Here is a 22,788-nt window from a genome sequence, read left to right on the forward strand (position 1 = left end):
AGCCAGGTGTGGTGGCTCACACCTGTGATCCCAGTATTTTGGGAGGCCGAGGTGGGAAAGATCACTTGAGCTTGAGTTTGAGCCAAGCCTAGGCAACATGGCCAGATCCCATCTCTTTAAAAAAAAAAAAAAAAAACAGACTAACTTCCCAACACGTTGAAATAATCCATGAGTATCATGAACTCTGTCACTAGGAAGGGACACCACAGGCTCAGATGTTGGCTGAGAGGTGACCAATTGTCAGGAGCAGGGGCACTGGTGATTTAGGGGATGAGAACAGAGAAATCTCTGCTTCTGTGATTTCCATGATCCACCTCCCTGAGCTACTTGTTTTCACCAGTGACCCTTGTTGTTATGGGCAGCAAAGTCCTTCTAATGATCTGTTTGAGACTAGCCAGCAGGGGAGAGGTGGCTGTGAGTGGGGCCTATTTTCTTGGTTGGCAGGAAGCCAGGGGGCCAGAGAAGAAGCCCCCTACCGCACTTCACTCCTCACTACCACCAGCTTCCCAGGTGTCCTGGACACATATGGGATGCCTCTGAGATAACCGGATTAAGGCCAGGGCCTGTCTAATGCCTGGGCTCTGGGGCAGGACCTGGGTTCTGTGGGAGCTCACATGATGGACAGGAAGTGACTAGTCCACAGACTGGACCAAAGGGCTGTGACTCACTGGTTGTAGGTAGTAGGGATCATGCCCCTGCTATGCCAAACACCGCACCTGTAGGTCAGATTGGAGCTGTACTGGAGTAATACCATGATGAGGAGTGGGCTGCACTGGAGACCCCCGTCCCTGGGATGACCGGGGAAGCAGGGACAGATGTGAGGAAGGGTGGAGAGGGGCTGTGGTGACGGGGAAAGAGGCCACAAGTTCCTGGTTTTGACATGCTGCTCAGGCCTTCGCCTCCCCTTGCTGGCTGTATTCTACCCACACACCCATATTGGTCCAGACTGGGAAACCTCACAGCTTTGCTAAGTCATGGTCAGGTTAGTCAAGGCCAGTAAACCACGTGGGTGATGCATCATTGCCACCCTGGCACGCCTCCTTCCGGACCAGGCTGGGACTGGCTCTCCACGTCCCAGGGCCTGGCCTTAGGCTTCTCTGCCAGCTGGTCAGTGTGAGTCACTCTTCTTTGGAGGATGCTGCCTTCCCCTAATGTTGGACATGAAGGACTTGTTTGTCCTCCTAGAGTTCTGGAGCATCCCAGAAAAGGCAAAACTAGGGAGTGGAGGAAAGAGAACATTTTTTAAAAAACAAAAATGTTGGCTAGGCACAGTGGCTCACGCCTGTAATCCCAGCACTTTGGAAGGCTGAGGTGAGAGGAACATCTGAAGTCAGGAGTTTGAGACCAGCCTGGCCAACATGGTGAAACCCCGTTTCTACTAAAAATACAAAAAAAAAATTAGTTGGCTGTGGTGGTGTATGCCTGCAGTCCCAGCTACTCGGGAGGCTGAAGGCAGGAGAATAGCTTGAACCCGGGGAGCAGAGGTTGCAGTGAGATCGTGCCGCTGCATTCCAGCCTAGGCAATAGAGCGAGAGAGACTCCGTCTCAAAAACAAAAAAGTCAAAACCCCAAACATACCCAAGGATCTTCCTTCTGGTTATTCACACCTGTGATTCACGAGGTCACACCTTGAATGTCCCTTGGGTCAGACAGAACTTTCCTGACCCGGGTTAATGCTCATCATCCCTCACAGACATGAGGGTGTTCATCCCCCGACTCATCTGTTTCCAGTCTCTGGTCCCTACCCCTGGGGTCCTCAGCTGCCAATCCACATACATCCAAATCCCTCTTTAAGGTTTTAATTGATCCCACTGACTTCAAAATGAAGCAATATTTCACCATCTTAGCTTGGGTTTATGTAAAAGTAGATATCAGGTATGGGTAGTTTGTTTGGAAAGGATTCCAAGTAGTGGAGAAGTGAGAAAGGGCAGGGTGGAAAGCCAAGAAAAGGTGCACTGAAGTGCATATTATCACTGCGGGCACCAGGCTCAGTCCTGCAGGGACCCTCTGCAGAGTTGGGTAGAAGATGCTTCAGAATTATCCGGTGAGAGGGGGGAAAACAGGTGGGCAGTTACCCACGGATTCCTGGCACTCACTGGTTGAGGGTTGTCCTCAGGAAAATAAAGCCCCAGTATGTCCAGGCTACTCTACACGGGCTGAGCAAGCTTCAGTGGTGCTGGAGAAACCCGAGCGGTTTCTGCAGTGGGAACATGTCAGGTGTCCTGGAACTGCCCACCATGCTGCAGATGAATATGCCACAATGTCAACAGTGCTTAGGCTCCTATCTTTTTTTTTTTGTTTAAGACAGAGTCTTGCTCTGTCACCCAGGCTGGAGTGCAATGGTGCCGTCTTGGCTCACCGCAACCTCTGCCTCCCGGGTTCAAGCGATTCTCCTGCCTCAGCCTCCTGAGTAGCTGCGACTACAGGTGCGTGCCACCACATCCAGCTAATTTTTGTATTTTTAGTAGAGACAGGGTTTCACTATGTTGGCCAGGCTGGTCTCGAACTCCTGACCTCATAATCCACTGGCCTCCGCCTCCCAAAGTGCTGGGATTAAGGCGCGAGCCACTGCACCTGGCCTCCCCACCACCCACCTCTTTTTTTTTTTTTTTTTAAGACAGAGAGTCTCACTCTGTTGCCCAGGCTGAAGTGCCGTGGCACAATCATGACTCACTGAAACCTCCACCTCCTGGTAGTAGCTGGGAGTACAGGCATGCACCACCAGACCTGGCTATTTTTTTTATTTTTTGTAGAGACAAGAGATGGAGTCTCACTGTGTTATCCAGGCTGGTCTCAAACTCCTGGGTTCAAGCAATCTGCCTGCCTTAACCTCCCAAAGTGCTGGGATTACAGGTGTGAGCCACTGCACCCAACCTCAGGCTCCTCTTTCTTGCTTCACCATCCATTATCAAGGTTGTTCTCTTCAAGGTTGCAAAGTTCACACTGCAGTTCCACATCCAGGTCCCAGGCAGGTGGAAAGGTAGAATAATATCCTGCAGCTGATATTGCAGCTGTTCCCGTTTTATGGCGTTTTCGCCAACAACTTCCACCTGTGTTTCATTGGGCAGAGCCTAGTCACATGACCATACCTAGTTAGATGGCATGCCGGGAAACGTAGTTTTTCTATTAATGGCTGTGCGTATTAGTCTGTTCTCACACTGCTATGAAGAAATATCTGAGATTGGGTAATTTATAAAGAAAAGAGGTTTAATTGACTCATAGTTCTACATTGCTAGGGAGGCTACAGGAAACTTACAGTCATGGTGGAAGGCAAAGGAGAAGCAGGCACTTTCTTTACAGCATGCCAGGACAGAGTGAGTGCAAGCAGGGAAAATGCCAGATGCTTATAAAACCATCAGATCTCATGAGAGCCACTCATTATCACAAGAACAGCATGGGGGAAACCAGCCCATCATCCAATTACCTCCACCTAGTCCCGCCCTTGACACATGAGAATTACAGGGATTACAATTCAAGGTGAGATTTGGGTGGGGACACAGAGCCAAATCAGATCACCATGTTAGGCCAAGATTATCCAGTGGTTTTATTACTCATCCAGCTAAGGTTCAGTGGTTCTATTACTAAAGAAAAAGGGGAGAATGGATATAGTACTGGGCATCCAGCCATCTGTACCACCCTGCGGTCCCTTTGTGAGAATATGAGCATCCCAGTCTCTTCAGCATCGCTCTCAGTACCAAGGATGGTACGAAGGGGACAGGAATCCTCCTACCCTCAGGAACAGAGGTGGGGCCATGGGGAGTGGTCGGCACCATTCTCACCATTCACAGGAGGAGTTGCATAGCGGGTAGAGGGCAGCTGGAATTCCTTTGGCCCGCTCCTCTAGGCATACAGAGCATTCCCTCCACATATCCTGCTCTTAGTAGGAGAAGCTCTCTGCTGCATTTTACAATCAGAGTCATTTCATGCTGACGTACTTATTCCTAGGACATTTTCAGTTTAGCCCTTTTAAGATACTTATCTCAAATTAGAGGCACCAACCTCAGTCAGGTGGTGACGCCTGCGCTCCTCTTCTTTCTGGAAGCCTTGAACTGAGTCCTCCTTTGGGAGTCCTCCCACTGATGCCTCCCATCATGTACCCATGGGATGCTGGTAGGTGTTTGTGGTCAGCTTTCTTTTGTTCCTGTGAGGTGGCTTCCAGACTCTGAGAAAGAAACACCCCTTCTCAATTCCACCATTCTCACTTCTTCAACCCTCAAAAACTCCTAATTGTCAAGAAACCACATTTTATGCATTTTGGTGCTCCACAACACTTCCTGGAGGCCTGTGTGAGGCAGGAGCTCAAGATCTGCTTGCTCATTGCATGGTTGTTTGTGATCTGTCACTCAGTAAATGACCAAGGTAAAACTATCTCTGAAGAGGGCAGACAGCGACATTTCCTTCCCTCCCCGTAGATGAACGCTGCAATGCATTTCAAGGGGTAGAGTCTAAGTCCCTTTCCTTTCCTCTCTTCTCCTCTGCACTTTTTCCTTCCCTCCCCTCCTCTCCCCTCCCCTCCCCTCCCCTCCCTTCCCTTCCTTTTCTTTGTGAGACAGTCTCCCTTTGTAACCCAGGCTGGAGTGCAGTGGCACCATCTCGGCTCACTGCAACCTCCACCTCCAGGATTCAAGCGATTCTTGTGCCTCAGCCACCCAGGTGGCTGGCATTACATGCATGCGCCACCACATCTGGCTAATGTTTGTATTTTTAGGAGAGACAGGGTTTCACCACGTTGGCCAGGCTGGTCTTGAACTCCTGGCCTCAAGTGATCTGCCTGCCTCGGCCTCCCAAAGTGCTGGGATTACAGGTGTGAGCCACTGCGCCCAGCAAATTCCCTTTTCTTTGAATTGGGACTGACTTTAGTGACTTAAGAGTGGAAGGGACATCTTGTGTCTTCCAGGGCACAGTGTTAAGAAGCCTTGCAGGTCTCATCTAGCTCTCTTGGAACTTTGCTCTCGAGATACTCCTTCTCAGACCCCAGCCCCCATGCTAAGTGGACTCCTGAGCCGCTTGGAAAGGCCATGCATAAACTCTCCAGTTGATTGTCCCAGCTGAGTTCTCAGCAGCCAATTAGCATCATCCACCAGCCCCGTAAAGGAGCCATCTTGTATTTGCATACAATTGAGTCTTGTGCTAACTGTAGCACTAACCAATATCTGGCAACAATCACCTGAGAGATCCCACATGAGAACTGCTGAGCTGAGCCCAGTGAACTCGCAGAACCATAAGACACAAAAATCAACTGTCCAGTCATGAAGCGTTGGGGCCATTTGTAATGCAGAAATAGAGAACCGGAAGAGTGACTAAGCCAGGAAGAGAACCTGGAAGTTGTCTTGATCACCCAGGAGTCTTATTGGTGAGAAAGCACTGCCCAGCTTACCTACTCTGCCATATTCCTGATCCAGATGAGCTAAGGGCTGTGGCAGGTGACAGGTGACCTCCTTTCACTACATGGTTCCACTAATTCATGTATAAGTGGAAAGCAGTATTTAATTATTGAGAGGGTGAAGACCTAACAAATATTTTCATAAAAGGATTTTTGTTTACCCTGTGCAAATAACCAGGCAGATTTTGTTTGTTGGTTGGTTCTTTATTCTCCTTTTGAGACAAGGTCTCACTGTTGCTCAGGCTGGAGTACAGTGGTGCGATTAAGGCTTGCTATAGCCTCCACCCACTGGGCTCAAGTGATCCTCTCACCTCAGCCTCCGGAATAGCACCACACCACTCCTGACTAACTTTTTTTCTTTCTTTTTTTTTTTTTGGTTGCTCTGAAACAAACGTGGCAGAATAAAAGAAATAGGCTTCTCAGAAGATGTATAGAATCTTCTGTTTGTTCGTTTTTCCTTATTTTCTAGGAGTGAACAATGCCCCATTTCCACGTGAATGGCAATGGAGTCGTTGTCCGGGGGGGTACTCAATACTCAAAAGTCAGCTGACCATGTCCTTAGATGCACCAGAAATGATGGTAAAGCTTGGGAGTGGAGATACCTTTGATTCTAGTTATTAGTGAATGCCTCAGCTCAGCATCACTGGGCTATGTGGGGCCTAAAGCAGGGCAGAGCCAATCAAGAGCACACAAAGACAGACATATGCAGAACTGGGCATGGACATGTAGGGACAGGAAGCCAGAGAAAGATGGGGGCATGAATATTCGTGTAAGGGTACATAGATTTGGCCAGGCATGGTGGCTCATACCTGTAATCACAGCACTTTGGGAGGCCGAGGCAGGAAGATCACCTGAGGTCAGGAGTTCGAGACCAGCCTGACCAACATGGAGAAACCCCATCTCTAGTAAAAATACAAACTTATTTGGGCCTGGTGGCGCATGCCTGTAATCCCAGCTACTTGGGAGGCTGAGGCAGAAGAATCGCTTGAACCCGGGAGGCTGAGGTTGCAGTGAGCCGAGATCGTGCCATTACACACCGGCCTGGGCAACAAGAGCGAAACTCCGTCTCAAAAAAAAAAAAAAAAAAGTACATAGATTTATAGTTATAGTGATACATATATAGCAAGGTGAATATAGACATTAATATATGCATTTGGAGAGATATACAGAGAGTAGAAAAATGTCGTCTTCTTTTATGTTTTGAGACAGAGTCTCACTCTGTCGCCCAGACTGGAGTACAGTGGCGTGATCTCAGCTCACTGCAACCTCTGCCTCCTGGGTTCAAGTGATTCTCATGCCTCAGCCTCTCAGTAGCTGCAATTACAGGTGTGTGCCACCATGCTGCCACCACGCCCGGCTAATTTTTGTATTTTTAGTAGAGATAGGGTTTCACCATGTTGGCCAAGCTGGTCTTGAATGCCTGGCCTCAAGTGATCCACCTGCCTCAGCTTCCCAAAGTGCTGGGATTATAGGTTTGAGCCACCGGACCCAGCCTTTTTTGAGTTTTTGTTGGAGATAGGGTCTCATTCTGTCGCCCAGGCTAGAGTGCAGTGGCACCATCATGGCTCACTGCAGCCTTGACCTCCTGGGTTCAAGTGATCCTCCCACCTCAGCCGGCTAAGTGGCCAGGACTACAGGCATACACCACCATGCCTGGCTAATTTTTGTATTTTTTTGTAGAAATGGGTCCTCACTATGTGGTCCAGGCTAGTGTTGAACTCCTGGCCTCAAGTGATCCTCCCACCTCAGCCTCCAGAGTAGATGGGATTCCAAACAAGCATGAGCCTCCATACTCAGCCCCTTTCGAATCACATAGTTCTTGGCGAGTTTGCAGGACCCTATTTCCCTGTCCATGGTGATGGTTCCAGGGACGGATACATCATCCATGTTAGCCAAGAAGAACTCTCCCCAGCACTTTTCTACCTGGAGCTGGTAGGAGAGTGTTTTTTTCCTTTTTGGCCGTGAGACTATAAGAACATGAACTTGAAGTTTCCTGAAGATCTAGTTCCAACTTCCTTGTGGAGACTGATGACTTGAGAAACAGAAGCCAAACAGCACAGTGAGGATTCACGCACAAGAAGTGAAGTGAGGATTCACGTACAAGTGAGGAAGTGAGGATCCATGTCCAAGAGATTATGAAGGAGGCGCTTCCAGGGGAAACAGTAAGGGAATGAGGGATGCATGTCAGGGAAAAGGAGAAAACTGAGCTAGGGTGGCATTTCACGTGAAGTTCCAGTCTCAGCCTTGTCCCTTGGGAAGCTGTGGGGTGTCAATTACACCTCAGGGTTATCCTTCTTCGATGTAAGAGATCTGGACTTTCTTCCTCCCACACTATCACCCTGGTAAATATAAAATCCCAGTGCTTACACAACAGCTCCAAAATCTCCAGAAAGACTCTCCTGAACGTCATAGGTGTGGGAAGAACCAGGCAGGCTCTGAAGGTGGAGCACGCAAAGACAATGAGAGAGAATGTGGACACAGGGAGCCCTACTTGAAGCGGCCTGGAGGTTCTGCATTTTTCTTGCCCCGGGGCTTGGCTTTGGTGGCTCACACTGAGGGAACTTCACTGTGTACCCTGGCTTGGTGCCACTGGCTGGGACTCCAGAGTGTGGTCAGAGCTGTTGGAGGGCAGGACTGGAGCCAGGGCCTGGCTGAGACCTGGCACCAGGGACTGTACTGGTGAGGCTGCCTGGGCCTTGGATGAAGAGCAGTGATGTGAGTTGTCAGCTCGGAGGCCAGAGATAGGAAAGCCCAAGGGCTAGTCTAAGGCTTGGGTAGTGGGAGTTGATGCAGCAAAGTGGGGGAGACTGAACAACAGCTTCCTCTCTCTTCCCTTCACTCTTAGACTGTCCTCCTTGAAGGGAATCAGAATATGCCACCCCAAACTATGCCACATTGGCACAAGAATTATTTTAAGCTAAAGTCAATTAAGAAATAGCAGACACCGGAAGAACTCTCTGCCTGTGTTACTGTGTTTGCAGGAATACCTGAAGCTGGGAATTTATAAATAATAGAGGTGTGTTTGGCTCACGGTTCTGCAGGCTGTACAAGAAGCATAGCACGAGCCAGGGCTCAGCTTCTGGTGAGGACTCTGGGAGCTGCCACTCATGGTGGAAGGTGAAGCGGGAGCAGGCATGTCACGTGGTGGGAACAAGCAAGGCGGGGGAGGGGCCACACTTTTGCACAACCAGATCTTGCCTGAACTCAGAGCAAGAGCTCACTCATTACCATGAGACGGCACCAAGCCCTTCATGGGGGAATCTGCCCCCATGACCCCAACACCTCCCACCAGGCCCCTCCTCCAACACTGGGGATCACACTTCAACATGAGATTTGAAGGGGGCACACATCCAAACCATATCACTGTCCCTCCTGTTTCTGCCTAAAAGCAGAACGTAAAGTTTCATTTGTAAGGGTGTCTTTCTCTCCCTACCAGGAAGAGTAGAATAACTCTTAATCACCATTATCACTGGAGATGGTACCAAGATGAATCTGCATAAACAAACCTTACTAGATAACCCTTATCTAACCTATCTATAGTTTCTCCCGTATATTTACTTTCCCACAATTTACAACCCCTAGAAGCCCAAACCCATTTTTCTTTGTCTAGTTACCTCTCCACAATTTATCACCCTTTGTTAAAATGATATATAAGCTCTCAGGCCTAACCACTTCTTTAGGTTTTCACTTCTTTTCTATGAAGTCCCTGTGTATACACAAAATAAAACTTTCCTCCTGTTAATCTGTCTTTTGACAGTTTAACTCTCAGGCCCAGCTACAGAATATAAGAGTAGAGGAGGCTGGGCATGGTGGTACATGCTTGTAATTCCAGCACTTTGGGAGGCCAAGGCAGGCGAATCAGTTGAGCTCAGGAGTTTGAGACCAGCCTGGGCAACATGGCAAAACTCCATCTCTACAAAAAAAAAAAAAAAAAAAAAAAATTAGGTGGGCACCGTGGCGCATGCCGGTAGTCCCAGCTACTCTGGAGGTGGAGGTGGAGGTGGGAGGATCACTTGATCCCAGGAGGTAAGGCTGTAGAGAGTTGAGATTATACCACTGCACTCCAGCCTGGGTGACAGAGTGAGACCCCATTTCGAAATAAAAGAGTAGAGGAAAAGTTTTTCCATTCTTCACTCTCAAGACCACACGTTTCTCTTCTCTTTTCCACAGCTGCATTCTTCCAGGCCCGTGGCCAGGTGCTCTCTCTGCCAGGTCTGTAGTTTACTCCTTTGTGTGGGCACTTTTGTCAGTGACTCACCTCAAGCTACAAGCCTTGCCCCCTCCCCAGCTCTCCGGGCCTCCCTGGCCCACCCACCCTGGCACCAGCTTTCATATCAGATCCCTGGTAATGCCTTATAGTGGATTCTATGGAAGCCATGGTTTTTGTTTTTTCTTTTTTTTGAGATGGAGTCTCGCTCTGTTGCCCAGGCTGGAGTACAATGGCACAATCTCAGCTCACTGCAACCTTCGCCTCCCGGATTCAAGCAATTCTCCTGTCTCAGCCTCCCGAGTAGCTGGGATTAGAAGCACCCACCACCACACCTGGCTAATGTTTGTAGTTTTTAGTAGAGATAGGGTTTCACCATGTTGGCCAGGTTGGTCTTGAACTTCTGACCTCAGGTGATCTACCCACCTCGGCCTCCCATAGTGCTGGGATTACAGGCGTAAGCCACCGTGCCTGGCCAGCCCTTTTTTTAAAAAAAATTATTTTTAGTATTTTTTAAAGAGATGGAATCTCACTATGTTGCCCAGGCTGGCCTCCAACTCGTGGAAGCCTCATCTTTGACAAGCTCTGTGCACCCATCTCCTGTCTGCTTGCTATGAATGGCGGGCAACTTGGGCACAGGAGCCTCAGTGACTGCTTGGAGAGCTGGAAGTGTCTGGGAGTTTTCAATTCCCCCTTCTCCCTGGCCAGTAGCCAGACTGGCATGGGAGGACAACAGCCCAGGTCCTTTGCCTGGAGGTGTAATTCACAGTCCAGTCACTCCATCCCCTTACAGGCTTCTCCTGGGAGCACACTCTTCTCTAATAAACCATTTGCACCTGAAACTTTGATTCAGGGACAGCGTGATCCACATCCCAAACATTCATCAAGATGATCATTTTGCAACTGGAACTCACTGAATACTGAATGCTTGAGTAATATAATATATAAAGATATCACAGTATCTCCCTAGCATCCCCCACCGCCTTTTATCCCTGCAACCAACTTGCCTTGGTTAATTCTTGGCTCACCCATTCTCAGCCATGCAGTAAGGGAGGATCAACGCCCGCCCAAACTCCCACATGGGCCCTGATTTGTTTAAGACATCATGGACATTCCTTTGGTCATCATGGGCAGAAAACCCAAGCAGATCCAGCAGAGGACCCATCTGCTGGGGTTTCCAGGAATGAAAAGCTTCCTTCTTGGCCGGCCCAAGAAGAAAAGGCTGTGATTGAGGAAAGACATAGCCCACAACAACCCCTGGTGCTGCTCCCAGCCAGTGTGTGAAGACAACATCCAGAGACAGTGTCGAGTCAGAACGGAAGAGAAACTACCTGAGGTCATCATGTGAGCCCTGGATAGAGGACTGTTCTGGTACAGGAGTCCCCAAATCCTCTTTTACTACTTAGTTAATTTGAGTTGAATTAAAAAAACAATGCACTCTTAAGAGCCCTGAATGATTTACTGGCTCTTTTTGGGAGTGGCCCTATTTTGAGATTATTTTAGGGAGTTCTTTAAATATACTAAATGCTCCATTTACTGTATAGGGGTGATTCAAAAAGAATCTTTTCCTCGGGGAAGAGGGAGAGGGAATTAATGTCTAATGAGTATAGAGTTTCAGTTTTGCAAGACGAAGTTCTAAAGATCTATTTCACAACAATGTGAATACATTTAACACTACTAAACTGTACACTTAAAAATGGTTAAGATGGTAAATTTAATGTTTTAAAAAATTTTTTCTTGCTGGCCGGGTGTGGTGGCTCATACTTGTAATCCCAACACTTTGGGACCTTGAGGTGGGAGGATTTCTTGAGCCCAGGAGTTTGAGACCAGTCTGGGCAACATAATGAGATCCTGTCTCTATAGAAAAATAAAAATAATAAAAACATTTTTTTCCTCTTTTATTTTTTAATTTTATTTTTATTATTTTTTAAAATAAAGACAAGTCTCGCCATGCTGCCCAGGTTTGTCTTGAACTCCTGGCCTCAAGCAATTCTTCCACCTTGGCCTCCCAAAGTGCTGGGATTATAGGCACGAGCCTCGCACCTAGCCATCAATTTAATGTTATATGTTTTTTAACACAATAAAAAAGGCATACAGAATGTAGGTATATACATTTATCTAAGTGCATCAACCTGTATAGTTAAAATGGTATCTTTTTTTTTTTTTTGAGACAAAATTTCCCTCTTGTTGCCCAGGCTGGAGTGCAATGGCACTATCTTGGCTCACTGCAACCTCTACCTCTCAGGTTCAAGTGATTCTCCTGCCTCAGCCTCCTGAGTAGCTGGGATTACAGGCATGCGCTACCATGCCTGGCTAATTTTCTATTTTTAGTAGAGATGGGGTTGCTCCATGTTGGTCAGGCTGGTCTTGAACTCCCAACCTTAGGTGATCCGCCCACCTCAGCCTCCCAAAGTGCTGGGATTACAGGCGTAAGCCACTGCGCCTGGCCTAAAATGGTACATTTTATGGAACATAGATAGTACTCCAGTAAAGCTGATTTAAAAGAATAAAATAAAACTAAAAAGAGGCCAGGCGCAGTGACTGGCAAAACTCCGTCTCAAATAAATAAATGAAAATAATATTTTTCCTATAGGGGCCCAACCTCATGACATCCTGTGAGATCATGTTTTGCAATTGCTGTCAAGATTTCTAACAATGAGACCAGGTTTGGTGGCTTATACTTTGGGGCCGAGGCAGGCAGATTGCTTGAATCCAGGAGTTTGAGACCAGTCTGGGCCACATAGCAACCAACTTGCCCCGGTTATTTCTTTAAATTCATTCATACATTCTTTCAACAAATATTGGCAGAGCGCAGTGGCTCAAACCTATAATCCCAGCACTTTGGGAGGCCAAGGCGGGAGGATTGCTTGAGCCCAGGAGTTCGAGATCAGCCTGGGCAATATAGTGAGACCCCATCTCTACAAAAAACAAACAAAATTAGTTGAATGTGGTGGCATGTGTCTGTAGTCCCAGCTACTTGGGAAACTGAGGTGGGAAGGTCGTTTGAGCTCAGGAAAGTGGAGGCTGCAGTGAGCTGAGATCGCGCCACTGCACTCTACAAAAATACATCTACAAAAATTAGTGGGGGGTGGTGGTGCACACCTGTGGTACTAGCTACTTGTGAGGCTGAGGTGTTAGGGTCACTTGAGCTTGGGAGGCGGAGATTGCAGTGAACTGAGATCGTGTCACTGCACTCTGGCCTGGGCAACAGAGCAAGACCCTGTCTCAAAAAAAACAAAACAAAACAAATTCCAGCAATAGCTCAAGCACCCAAGTCCTTTACTGGACAGGAAGTGTCCTAAGGGTACTTTCTATGGTCTGGTTGTTATTGTGCCCCAGAAGATGACATGATGCAGTGACTTGAGAGGCAACCATTAACTATTGTTGGCCGGGCACGGTGGCTCACGCCTGTAATCCAGCACTTTGGGGGGCCAAGGTGGGCGGATCATCTGAGGTCAGCAGTTGAGATCATCCTGGCCAACATGGCGAAACCCCGTCTCTACTAAAAATACAAAAAATTAGCCAGGCATGGTGGTGGGTGCCTGTAGTCCCAGCTACTCGGGAAGCTTAGGCAGGAGAATCACTTGCACCCATGAGGTGGAGGTTGCAGCGAGCCGAGGTCACGCCACTGCACTCCAGCCTGGGTGAAAGCAAGACTCCATCTCAAAAAAATAAATAAAATAAAATAAATAAATATTGTTGAATGGAGGGATTCACCAATGTGTAGCCTGTCAGACAGGCTAGCCTAAATGTTGAGGTTACACAGTGACCGAAACAGACAAAAATCTGTGTCTTTGGCCTGGTGTGGTGGCTGACGCCTGTAATCCCAACATTTTGGGAGGTGGGTGGATCACCTGAGGTCAGGAGTTCAAGACCAGTCTGACCAATATGGTGAAACTCCATCTCTACTGAAAATACAAAAATTAGCAGGGTGTGGTGACAGGAGCCTGTAGTCCCAGCTACTCGGGAAGCCGAGGCAGGAGAATCACTTGAATCCAGGAAGCAGAGGTTGCAGTGAGCTGAGATTGCATCAGTGCACTCCAACCTGGGCAAGAGAGCTAGACTCAATTTAAAAAAAAAAAAATCTGTGCCCTTGTGGATTCCATTTTACTAGGGGAAATACTTGTAAATAAGATAAATTTGTGAAATATATACTATGATGGTAGTGAGTATTAAGGAAAAAAATGAATCAGGATCAGAGATAAGTAGCATGGGGCATGGGGATTTAGCCTCACTGAAGTGATATTTGTATCAAGACTTCATGAATGACACACAGACATCAACCTCACTGCCCCGTGGAAGTATAATCTGAGGCAGAGCAGTAGAAACTGGCCCAGGAGAAAAGGGAGGATGCAGACACATCAATTAGACATAGCCAGGGATGCTTCATGGTGTCCTGGGTGTGTGACCTGCGTAGACACACAGGGACCCATGCTTAGAGGGACCCTGTGCTTGATTTAATGCTCTGCTGTCACCCTCTTGAAGTTTTTAATCAGTTTTTAAACAAGGGACTGTGCATTTTCATTTTGCACTGGGCCCCACATGTTACAAGTTACGAAGCTGGTCCTTCATTCTTTTGAATAAACAGTGCCTTCTCCCTATCGCCCTCTTTAGAAGCACAGATACTCCCAGCAAATGCTAATCATTCATGTTTCTAATTTACTGATGTGACTTGTTTTTCCTCTAATTGGTGTGAAGTATGAGATAGAGACTGTATCATCCAGGGTAGGCTGGGGTATGCTGCATGACAGAAACCCCCAAATCCGGTGGCTTAACACAACAAACGTGTGTACTTCACTCTCACACTTTGTGTTCATTATGGGTCAACGGGGGGCTCTGTTGTGCATCATCATCAGTCTAGGACCGTGGCAGAGGGAAAGTGAAACAAGGGAAATTACGCACTGGCGGTTAGAGTCGCTACTGAGAAATGACACATATTGCTTGAACTCACATTTCCCCGCCAAGGCAAGTCACGTGGCAAGTCACCCTCCTTTAAGAGATGAGGAAGTTTAATCGAAACATGAGCCCAGACAACTGGGCCACTTGTTTTTTTGTGTGTTTTTAGAGACACAGACTCTTGCCCTGTTGCCTAGGCTGGACTGCAGTGGTATGATCATGGTTCCCTGCAGCCTCAACCTCCTGGGCTCAAGCAATCCTCCTGCCTCAGCCTCCCAAGTAGCTGGGACTACAGGCATGCGCCAACGGGCCCAGCCTACATTTGTTAATTCGTTATTCCAACACTATTTATTAAATAAGCTATCCTTTCTCTAGTGATTTTAATTGCCCATTTATCATATACAAAACTTCTGTTGATATTTGTGACTCTTTTTGCACAGTGTTTCTGTTCCATTGTTTTTTCTTTTGGTGCCTATGCAGAATCACCCTGTTTTAATTTCTGTAGGTTTATAATGCCATTTTATTTTATTGTTTTAGAGACAGGGTCTTGTCATGTTGCCCAGGCTGGCCTTGATCTCCTGGGTTCAAGGGATCCTCCTACCTCAGCCTCCTGAGTAGTGGGACTATAGGCACGAGACATCATGCCTGATTTATAATGTCATTTAATATCAAAGAGGTTAAGCATTCTTAAGATTCTCCTTTGACCTTTTCTTGGCTATTATCTTAATCTTTTATTTCTAGATAGATTTCAGAATCACTTTGTCAAATCCCCCCATTCCTTCTATGTGATTTTGATTAGAATGGAATTGCATTTGTAGATGAATTTGCATTTCTTTATAATATTGAGACATTAGGTTTTTGTTTTGTTTTTAGAGACAGCTTGCTCTGTCACCAAGGCTGGAATGCAATGGCACAGTCATAGATCACTACAGCCTCTAACTCCTGAGCTCAAGTGATCTTCCCACCTCAGTTGGGACTACAGGTACAAGCCACTGCACCCAGCTTTTACTAGTGGAATGAAATAATCTTTCCATCCCCTGGGAGCATGGTCACTCATGACTGAAATTCACTGAAATTTTTAAAAAAGAAGAAAAAAAATTGGAAAGCCTTATTTTCTCCTTCTCTTTTCTTTTTTGAGACAGGGTCTTGCTCTGTTGCCCAGGCTGGAGTGCAGTGGCGCAATCCTGGCTCACTGCAACCTCTGCCTCTCAGGCTGAGGTGATTCTCCTGCCTCAGCTTCCCCAGTAGCTGGGACTACAGGTACGCACCCCTATACCTGACTAACTTTTGTATTTTTAGTTTAAAAAGCTAACTGCATAGTTTTTGTTCGCTTGTTTGTTTGAAAAAAAATCATAACATCTTACTGAGATACTTAAAAAGATTATTTTATAAAACTAGTAGTCAGGTGCAGTGGCTCAAGCCTATAATCCCAGCACTTTGGGAGGCTGAGGCGGGCGGATCACAAGGTCAGGCGTTCCAGGCCAGCCTGGCCAACATGGTGAAACCCCATGTCTACTAAAAATACAAAAATTAGCCGGGCGTGGTGGTGCTTACATGTAATCCCAGCTACTCAAGAGGCTGAGGCAGGAGAATCACTTGAACCCGGGAGGCGGAAGTTGCAGTGAGCTGAGATCGTGCCACTGCACTCCGGCCTGGGCGACAGGGTGAGATTGTCTCAAAAAACAAAACAAAACAAAACAAACAAACAAACAAAAACTAGTAAAAGCCGGATTATCATATTCAGTAACTTTCTATTAATTTGATCTTCAAGTATTTTGTTTTATAGTTATTGTGAATGAGACAATGTTCCTAAATGTTATTCTAGTAGAGTAGAAGTTCTCTCAATTTTGATATTATTTGTAACCATCTATCCTGCTGCTGAACTCTCTTATTAGTGCAAACAGCTGTTTGAAAAAATCTCTGTGTCCTTAATGTAGAGGTTGAAAAAAAAGAAGAAAAATCCTCTTGGTTTTTGTAAGTTGCAATGAATGTGTTCACAAATTATGATTAGTCTCTCATTCTTTCTTTCTTTCCTTTTTCTTTTTATACCAATTTCATACTTCTCATTTCTACAGCAAGACTGAAAGTTGCTGTGTTAACCAATACATTTTAATTTCTACTGTCTTCTGTGACCCCATGACTGCTTGTCTCCAGTCTGGCAGCAGCTAGGGTGTTCAGTGCCTATTGGCTTAGGGAAGGAATGACACAGCAGAATGTAGAAAAAGGAAGTCAAGTTCTTGAAATTTTTAGTTTCTAAAGTCTTTCTCTCTCTCTCTCTTTTTTTTTTTTTTGACATGGAGTCTCAGTCTGTTGCCCAAGTTGGAATGCGGTGGCGCAATCTCGGCTCACCACAACTTCTGCCTCCTGGATTCAAGTGATTCTCCCGTCTCAGCCTCTTCAGTAGCTGGGTCTACAGGCATGCGCCACCATGCTAATTTTCACCATGTTGCCTAGGCTGGTCTCAAACTCCTGGCCTCAGGTGATCTGCTCACCTTGGCCTCCCAAAGCTGGGATTACGGGTGTCAGCCACTGTGCCCAGGCTTCTTTCTCAGACTTGAAATGGCAGATGAGGTGAGTGAGACTCTATACCAGGTTACACACTGTAGCCCCTGGACCCCTGCTGATCCATGAACTGTCTGTTACTGTCCATGATGAGTTAAGTACAGATATTGAGAACATTTAGCAGCTGTTATAGCAATATGATGTTGTCCCTATCCAAGTGCATGATTGGCAGACTCATCTCATTCAACAGTGTACAGGCCAAAAAGATTAATTCGTGACAATTGGAAGTAAAACAAAACTGGTCTTCCATCATAGATTGCTTGATAAGTGCTTCTTTAACTAGAAGTCTCTAGATGCAGAGAAAGAGGAGAGTTAGAGAGAAGCATGTGGGTTTGAATCTGAGATGTGCCCCTACGTCTTGTCCCCTCCCCTAGAAGCCCAAAAAATTGCTGTCAGTAGGTGGTGGGGGATGGAAGGGGCGAGCTGCCAGCAGGAGAACAAGAGATATCCTTGACAAACCAGAAAGCTGGAATCTGAAGGCACCCATGCCCTTTTTCTAAGTAGAGTCTGGTAAGTGGCAAGACAGTGAAAAGGCTATGGGCACAGCAGGGCAGCTGGGTCTGGCAGCCCACATGGTTCTCACGCACGCACTCCAGCATGGGCTGGGAGCAGCAGAACAATTTGATGTGTGTCCAGGAGTTCCTAAATGCTCCCAAAGGCAGCAGAAAATCTTGAACACTCCCACGAAGTAGGCACACACACCACCTAAAGCTCCCACATGCCCAAATGGGGTCCAGAAGGAGCTAAGAGACACAGATCAGAAGAATGTTCATAGCTGAGAACAGGGGACAAAACCACAGCTACCTGTATCACCAGTACCCAAGATCTAGACAAAACAAAACACATCTTAGCCAGTGTGGACACTCAAGAGTCAGATGCTCCTCCTTTCTGGAGGCCTTGACACCAAGTGACAGTCCTCCCTGCTTGCTGTCAGAAAGGGGAACACTCTTATTATGGCCAGGAGTAAATTTCCATCACCTGGGAGAATGGTCACTCATGTTTGAAATTCACTGAATTTTTTTTTTTTTTTTTTTTGAGACGGAGTCTCGCTCTGCCGCCCAGGCTGGAGTGCAGTGGCCAGATCTCAGCTCACTGCAAGCTCCGCCTCCGGGGTTCACGCCATTCTCCTGCCTCAGCCTCCCCAGTAGCTGGGACTACAGGTGCCCGCCACCTCGCCCGGCTAGTTTTTTGTATTTTTTAGTAGAGACGGGGTTTCACCGTGTCAGCCAGGATGGTCTCGATCTCCTGACCTCGTGATCCGCCCGCCTCGGCCTCCCAAAGTGCTGGGATTACAGGCTTGAGCCACCGCGCCCGGCCTTTTTTTTTTTTTTTTTTTTTAGACAGAGTCTTGCTGTGTCACCCAGGCTGGAGTGCAGTGGCGCGATCTTGGCTCACTACAACCTCCGCCTCTCGGGTTCAAGCAATTCTCCTGCCTCAGCCTCCCGGGTAGCTGGGATTACAGGCACCCACCACCACGCCCAGCTAATTTTTGTGTCTCTTTTTCAGTAGAGATGGGGTTTCACCATGTTGGCAAGGCTGATCTCAAATAGCTGACCTCAGGTGATCCACCTGCCTCGGGCTCCCAAAGTGCTGGGAGCCACCATGCCCAGCCATTCACTGAAATTTTTAAAAAAAGAAGAAAAAAATGGGAAAGCCTTGTTTCTCTTTCTCTCTCTGTCTTTTTTTTTTTTTTTTTTTTTTCGAGACAGGGTCTTGCTCTGTTGCCCAGGCTGGAGTGCAGTGGCATAATCCCGGCTCACTGCAACCTCTGCCTCCCAGGCTCAGGTGATCCTCCTGCCTTAGCCTCCCGAGTAGCTGGAACTACAGGTGCATGCCACCATGCCTGGCTACTTTTTGTATTTTTAGTTTTTTAAAAAATAACTGCATAGTGTTTGTTTGTTTTGAGACAGAGTCTTGCTCTGTTGCCCAGGCTGGAATGCAATGGCATGATCTAGGCTCACTGCAAGCCCAACCTCCTGGGCTCAACCAACCCTCCCCACCTCAGCCTTCCGAGTAGCTGAGATTACAGGTGCCCACCACCACACTCGGCTAATTTTTGTGCCGTTAGTAGAGACAGGGTTTCACCATGTTGGCCAGGATGGTCTCAAACTCCTGACTCTCAAGTGATCCGCCCACCTTGGCCTCCCAAAGTGCTGGGATTACAGACTTGAGCTACCATGCCCAGCCTTAAGGAAACCCTTATTTCTTGCACGGCTGTCTGTATACTGACATTCATACCTCCTCTGGCTTTGTTCAATCAAAATGACAGATGTTAGTGGGCATTTTTGCCTTGTTTCTGATTTTAATGGGAATGCATTTGGTATTTTATTATTAGTTACGGCATTTGTGATTAATTCTTCATATTCTGTTTTTTTTTTTTTTTTTCTTTTTGAGACAGAGTTTCACTTGTCGCCCAGGCTGGAGTGCAATGGCGCGACCTTGGCTCATTGCAACCTCCGCCTCCTGGGTTCAAGCGATTCTCCTGCCTCAGCCTCAAGAGTAGCTGGGATTACAGGTGTACACCACCAAGCCCGGCTAATTTTTGTATTTTTAGTAGAGATGGGGCTTCACCACGTTGGCCAGCCTGGTCTCAAACTCCTGACCTCGTAAGATCCGCCAGCCTCAGCTTCCCAAAGTGCTGGGATTACAGGAGTGAGCCACCACACCTGGCCTAATTCTTCATATTCTTGGTGATGTTAGGACCCATCTTTTTGAAGTTGGTTAGGGAGTTTTTTTTTTTTTTTTTTCCCAGGAGCGGCGGTGTAATAGAAGAAAGAGAAAGAAAAACAGCTCTCTCTATTGAGGGAACGGGGACCTGTGAGAGGAAAGACCTGGCTAGGGAATTTTAATATGCCTTTTTAGTAAATCAGGGATAGATGTCGAATTTTATCAGACGGTTTTTGGCTTCTATCAAGGAGTCATACGATTTTTCTCCTTCAACCTATTAGGGCAATCAAGCACACACAGATTTCCTTAATAGACCTTTGACTTTGCCTATTTGTTTTAACCCACAGCTTGGTTTTGTCTTATTATAATTTATTTACAAACTTAAAATCAATATTTATAGATGAAGTTGGCATGTACATTTCTTAACACATTGGTTTGGATGAGCTTTGATATAAGTGTTCTACTAGGATGTTTCTAAACTTTTCTCTTGCTTTATTTATTTATTTTATTTTATTTATTTTATTTTTTGAGACAGAGTCTCGCTCTGTCACCCAGGCTGGAGTGCAGCGGTGCTATCTCAGCTCACTGCAAGCTCCGCCTCCTGGGTTCACACCATTCTCCTGCCTCAGCCTCCCAAGTAGCTGGGACTACAGGCGCCCGCCATGCCTGGCTAGTTTTTTGTATTTTTTTTTTTTTTTTTAGTAGAGGCGGGGTTTCACTGTGTTGGCCAGGATGGTCTCAATCTCCTGACCTCGTGATCCGCCTGTCTTGGCCTCCCAAAGTGCGGGGATTACAGGCGTGAGCCACCGCGCCTGGCCTTTTTTGCTTTAGATTCTAGAATGCAAAATTACCTCCAGTCTTTCTTCAATGTTTAGTAGAAATTTTCCATAATATTGTTCAACTAGGTCTGAAAATTTGGGGGCATAAGATCTTTTTCTCTCTCTTTTATTTTAGGTTCAGGGAATACACGTGCAAGTTTGTTACATGGGTAAATTACGTATCGTGGGGGTTTGGTATACAGACTATTTTGTCACCCAGGTAATGAGCATAGTACTCAAAAGGTAGTTTTTTGATCCTAACCCTCCTCCCACTATCCACCATCAAGCAGGCCTCAGTGTCAACTGTTCCATTCTTTGTACCCACGTGTGCTGAAGGTTTAGCTTCTGCTTATAATAAGTGAGAATGTGTGGTGTTTGGTTTTCTGTTCCTGTGTTAATTCACTTAGGAAAACGACCTCCATCTGTGTTGTCGCAAATAACACGATCTTGTTCTTTTTATGGCTGCATAATATTCTATTTTAATTTTTATTATTATTGTTTTTTGGAGACAGAGTCTTGCTCTGTTGCCCAGGCTGGAGTGCAGTGTCGCAATCTCTGCTCACTGCAACCTCTGCTTCCTGGGTTCAAGTGATTCTCTCCCTCAGCCTCCTGAGTAGTTGGGACTACAGGTGTGTGCCACTACAGTCAGCTAATTTTTGTATTTTTAGTAGAGATGGGGTTTCACCATGTTTTCCAGGCCGGTCTCAAACTCCTGACCTCAGGTGATCTGCCTGCCTCGGCCTCCCAAAATGTTGGGATTACAGGTGTAAGCCACCGCATCTGGCCCCATAATATTCCATGTTGTATATGTACCATGTTTTCTTTATCCAGTCCACTGTTGATGCAACATAAGATCTCTGGTGACCCTTTTCCTATCCTCCAGAGTTCGTTGGTTTATTCCAATTTTCTATTTCTTCCCGAGTCAATTTTAGTAATTTATATTTTATTTTTAAAACAGTCCGTTTCATTTATTTTTAAAAAGTTCATTTCATTTCCATTTTTTAACTCACACACAAGGTTGTACCTAATATTCTGTTATCTGAATGTTTATCACTGAATCCAGAATTTCATCTGAAAACTATGTTCTTGGACTCCAGATCGCCCCCTACAACAACCTCTCTGATCTGACTATAGGTACGAACCTTCTTTTTGTACAAGTTTCTCCTGTTGCTGGTAGCAACTCTCCTCCAATTCTCCTGTTCCACTTTTTTTCATGCTACTGAATCTTTTTTCTCCTTCCTTCCTTCCTTCCTTCCCTCCCTCCCTCCCTCCCTCCCTCCCTCCCTCCTTCCTTCCTTCCTTCCCTCCCTCCCTCCCTCCTTCCTTCCTTCCTTCTTTGACAGAGTCTCACTCTGTCACCCAGGCTGGAGTACAGTGGCACAATCTCAGCTCACTGCAACCTCTGCCTTCCGGATTCAAATAATTCTCATGGCTCAACCTTCCAAGCAGCTGGAATTACAGGTGTGCGCCACCATGCACAGCTAATTTTTGTATGTTTCGTAGAGACAGGTTTCACCATAGTTGCCAGGCTGGTCTCAAACTTCTCACCTCAAGTGACCTGCTCACCTCGGCCTCCCAAAGTGCTGAGATTACAGTGAGCCACTGCGCCTGGCTTCCTGAATCTTTTCATGAGCCAACTTCCTCTTTACATCTTTACCTGAAGGAGCCTGTTTTTTTCTGGCATCAGGAGTTGTGATATGGGTTTCCTGTTCTAATCTTGTAGTCCCAGACAAAAAAAGCCATACTCTCTTTAAGCTTATTTATCAGATTTAGATGATGAGCTGAGAGTGACGAGAAGGGCTGGACTCCCAGCTAGGGTAGGGGACGGGAGGCCAGGCTCCTTTCCATGACATAAGGGACTCTTCAACATCTCACCTGCCTGCATCCTAGCTACTCAGGAGGCTGAGGCAGGAGAATTGCTTGAACCCAGGAGGTGGAGGTTGCAGTGATCAGAGATTATACCCCTGCACTCCAGCCTGGGGGACAGACTGAGACTGTCTCAAAAAAAGAAAAAAAAGTATCTGTATATATTTTTATATATGCTTTTTTTCTGGAAGAATACAATGACAGATTGTTAATATGGAGTCTTTAATATTTTGCTTAATATAATTCCATCTTTATTTTATTTTATTTTTTTTTTTTGAGACGGAGTCTCGCTCTGTCGCCCAGGCGGGAGTGCAGTGGCGGGATCTCAGCTCACTGCAAGCTCCGCCTCCCGGGCTTACACCATTCTCCTGCCTCAGCCTCCCGGGTAG

General features: G+C 46.6%; 1 protein-coding gene across 1 annotated transcript in view; it reads right to left on the reverse strand.

Annotated features, from left to right (window-relative positions):
• Positions 1 to 3,296: 3,296 nt before the first annotated feature.
• TMEM230 (transmembrane protein 230) overlaps positions 3,297 to 22,788 on the reverse strand; it is a 48,949-nt gene continuing 29,457 nt past the window's right edge. The window contains exon 4 of the mRNA XM_025398895.1: positions 3,297 to 4,162. Within this exon, the coding sequence (XP_025254680.1) occupies positions 4,001 to 4,162 (162 nt within the window). The 3' untranslated portion in view covers positions 3,297 to 4,000. The remainder of the gene's footprint in view (positions 4,163 to 22,788) is intronic.

This window comes from Theropithecus gelada, chromosome 10, assembly GCF_003255815.1.
Source record: "Theropithecus gelada isolate Dixy chromosome 10, Tgel_1.0, whole genome shotgun sequence".
Taxonomy (NCBI): domain Eukaryota; kingdom Metazoa; phylum Chordata; class Mammalia; order Primates; family Cercopithecidae; genus Theropithecus; species Theropithecus gelada.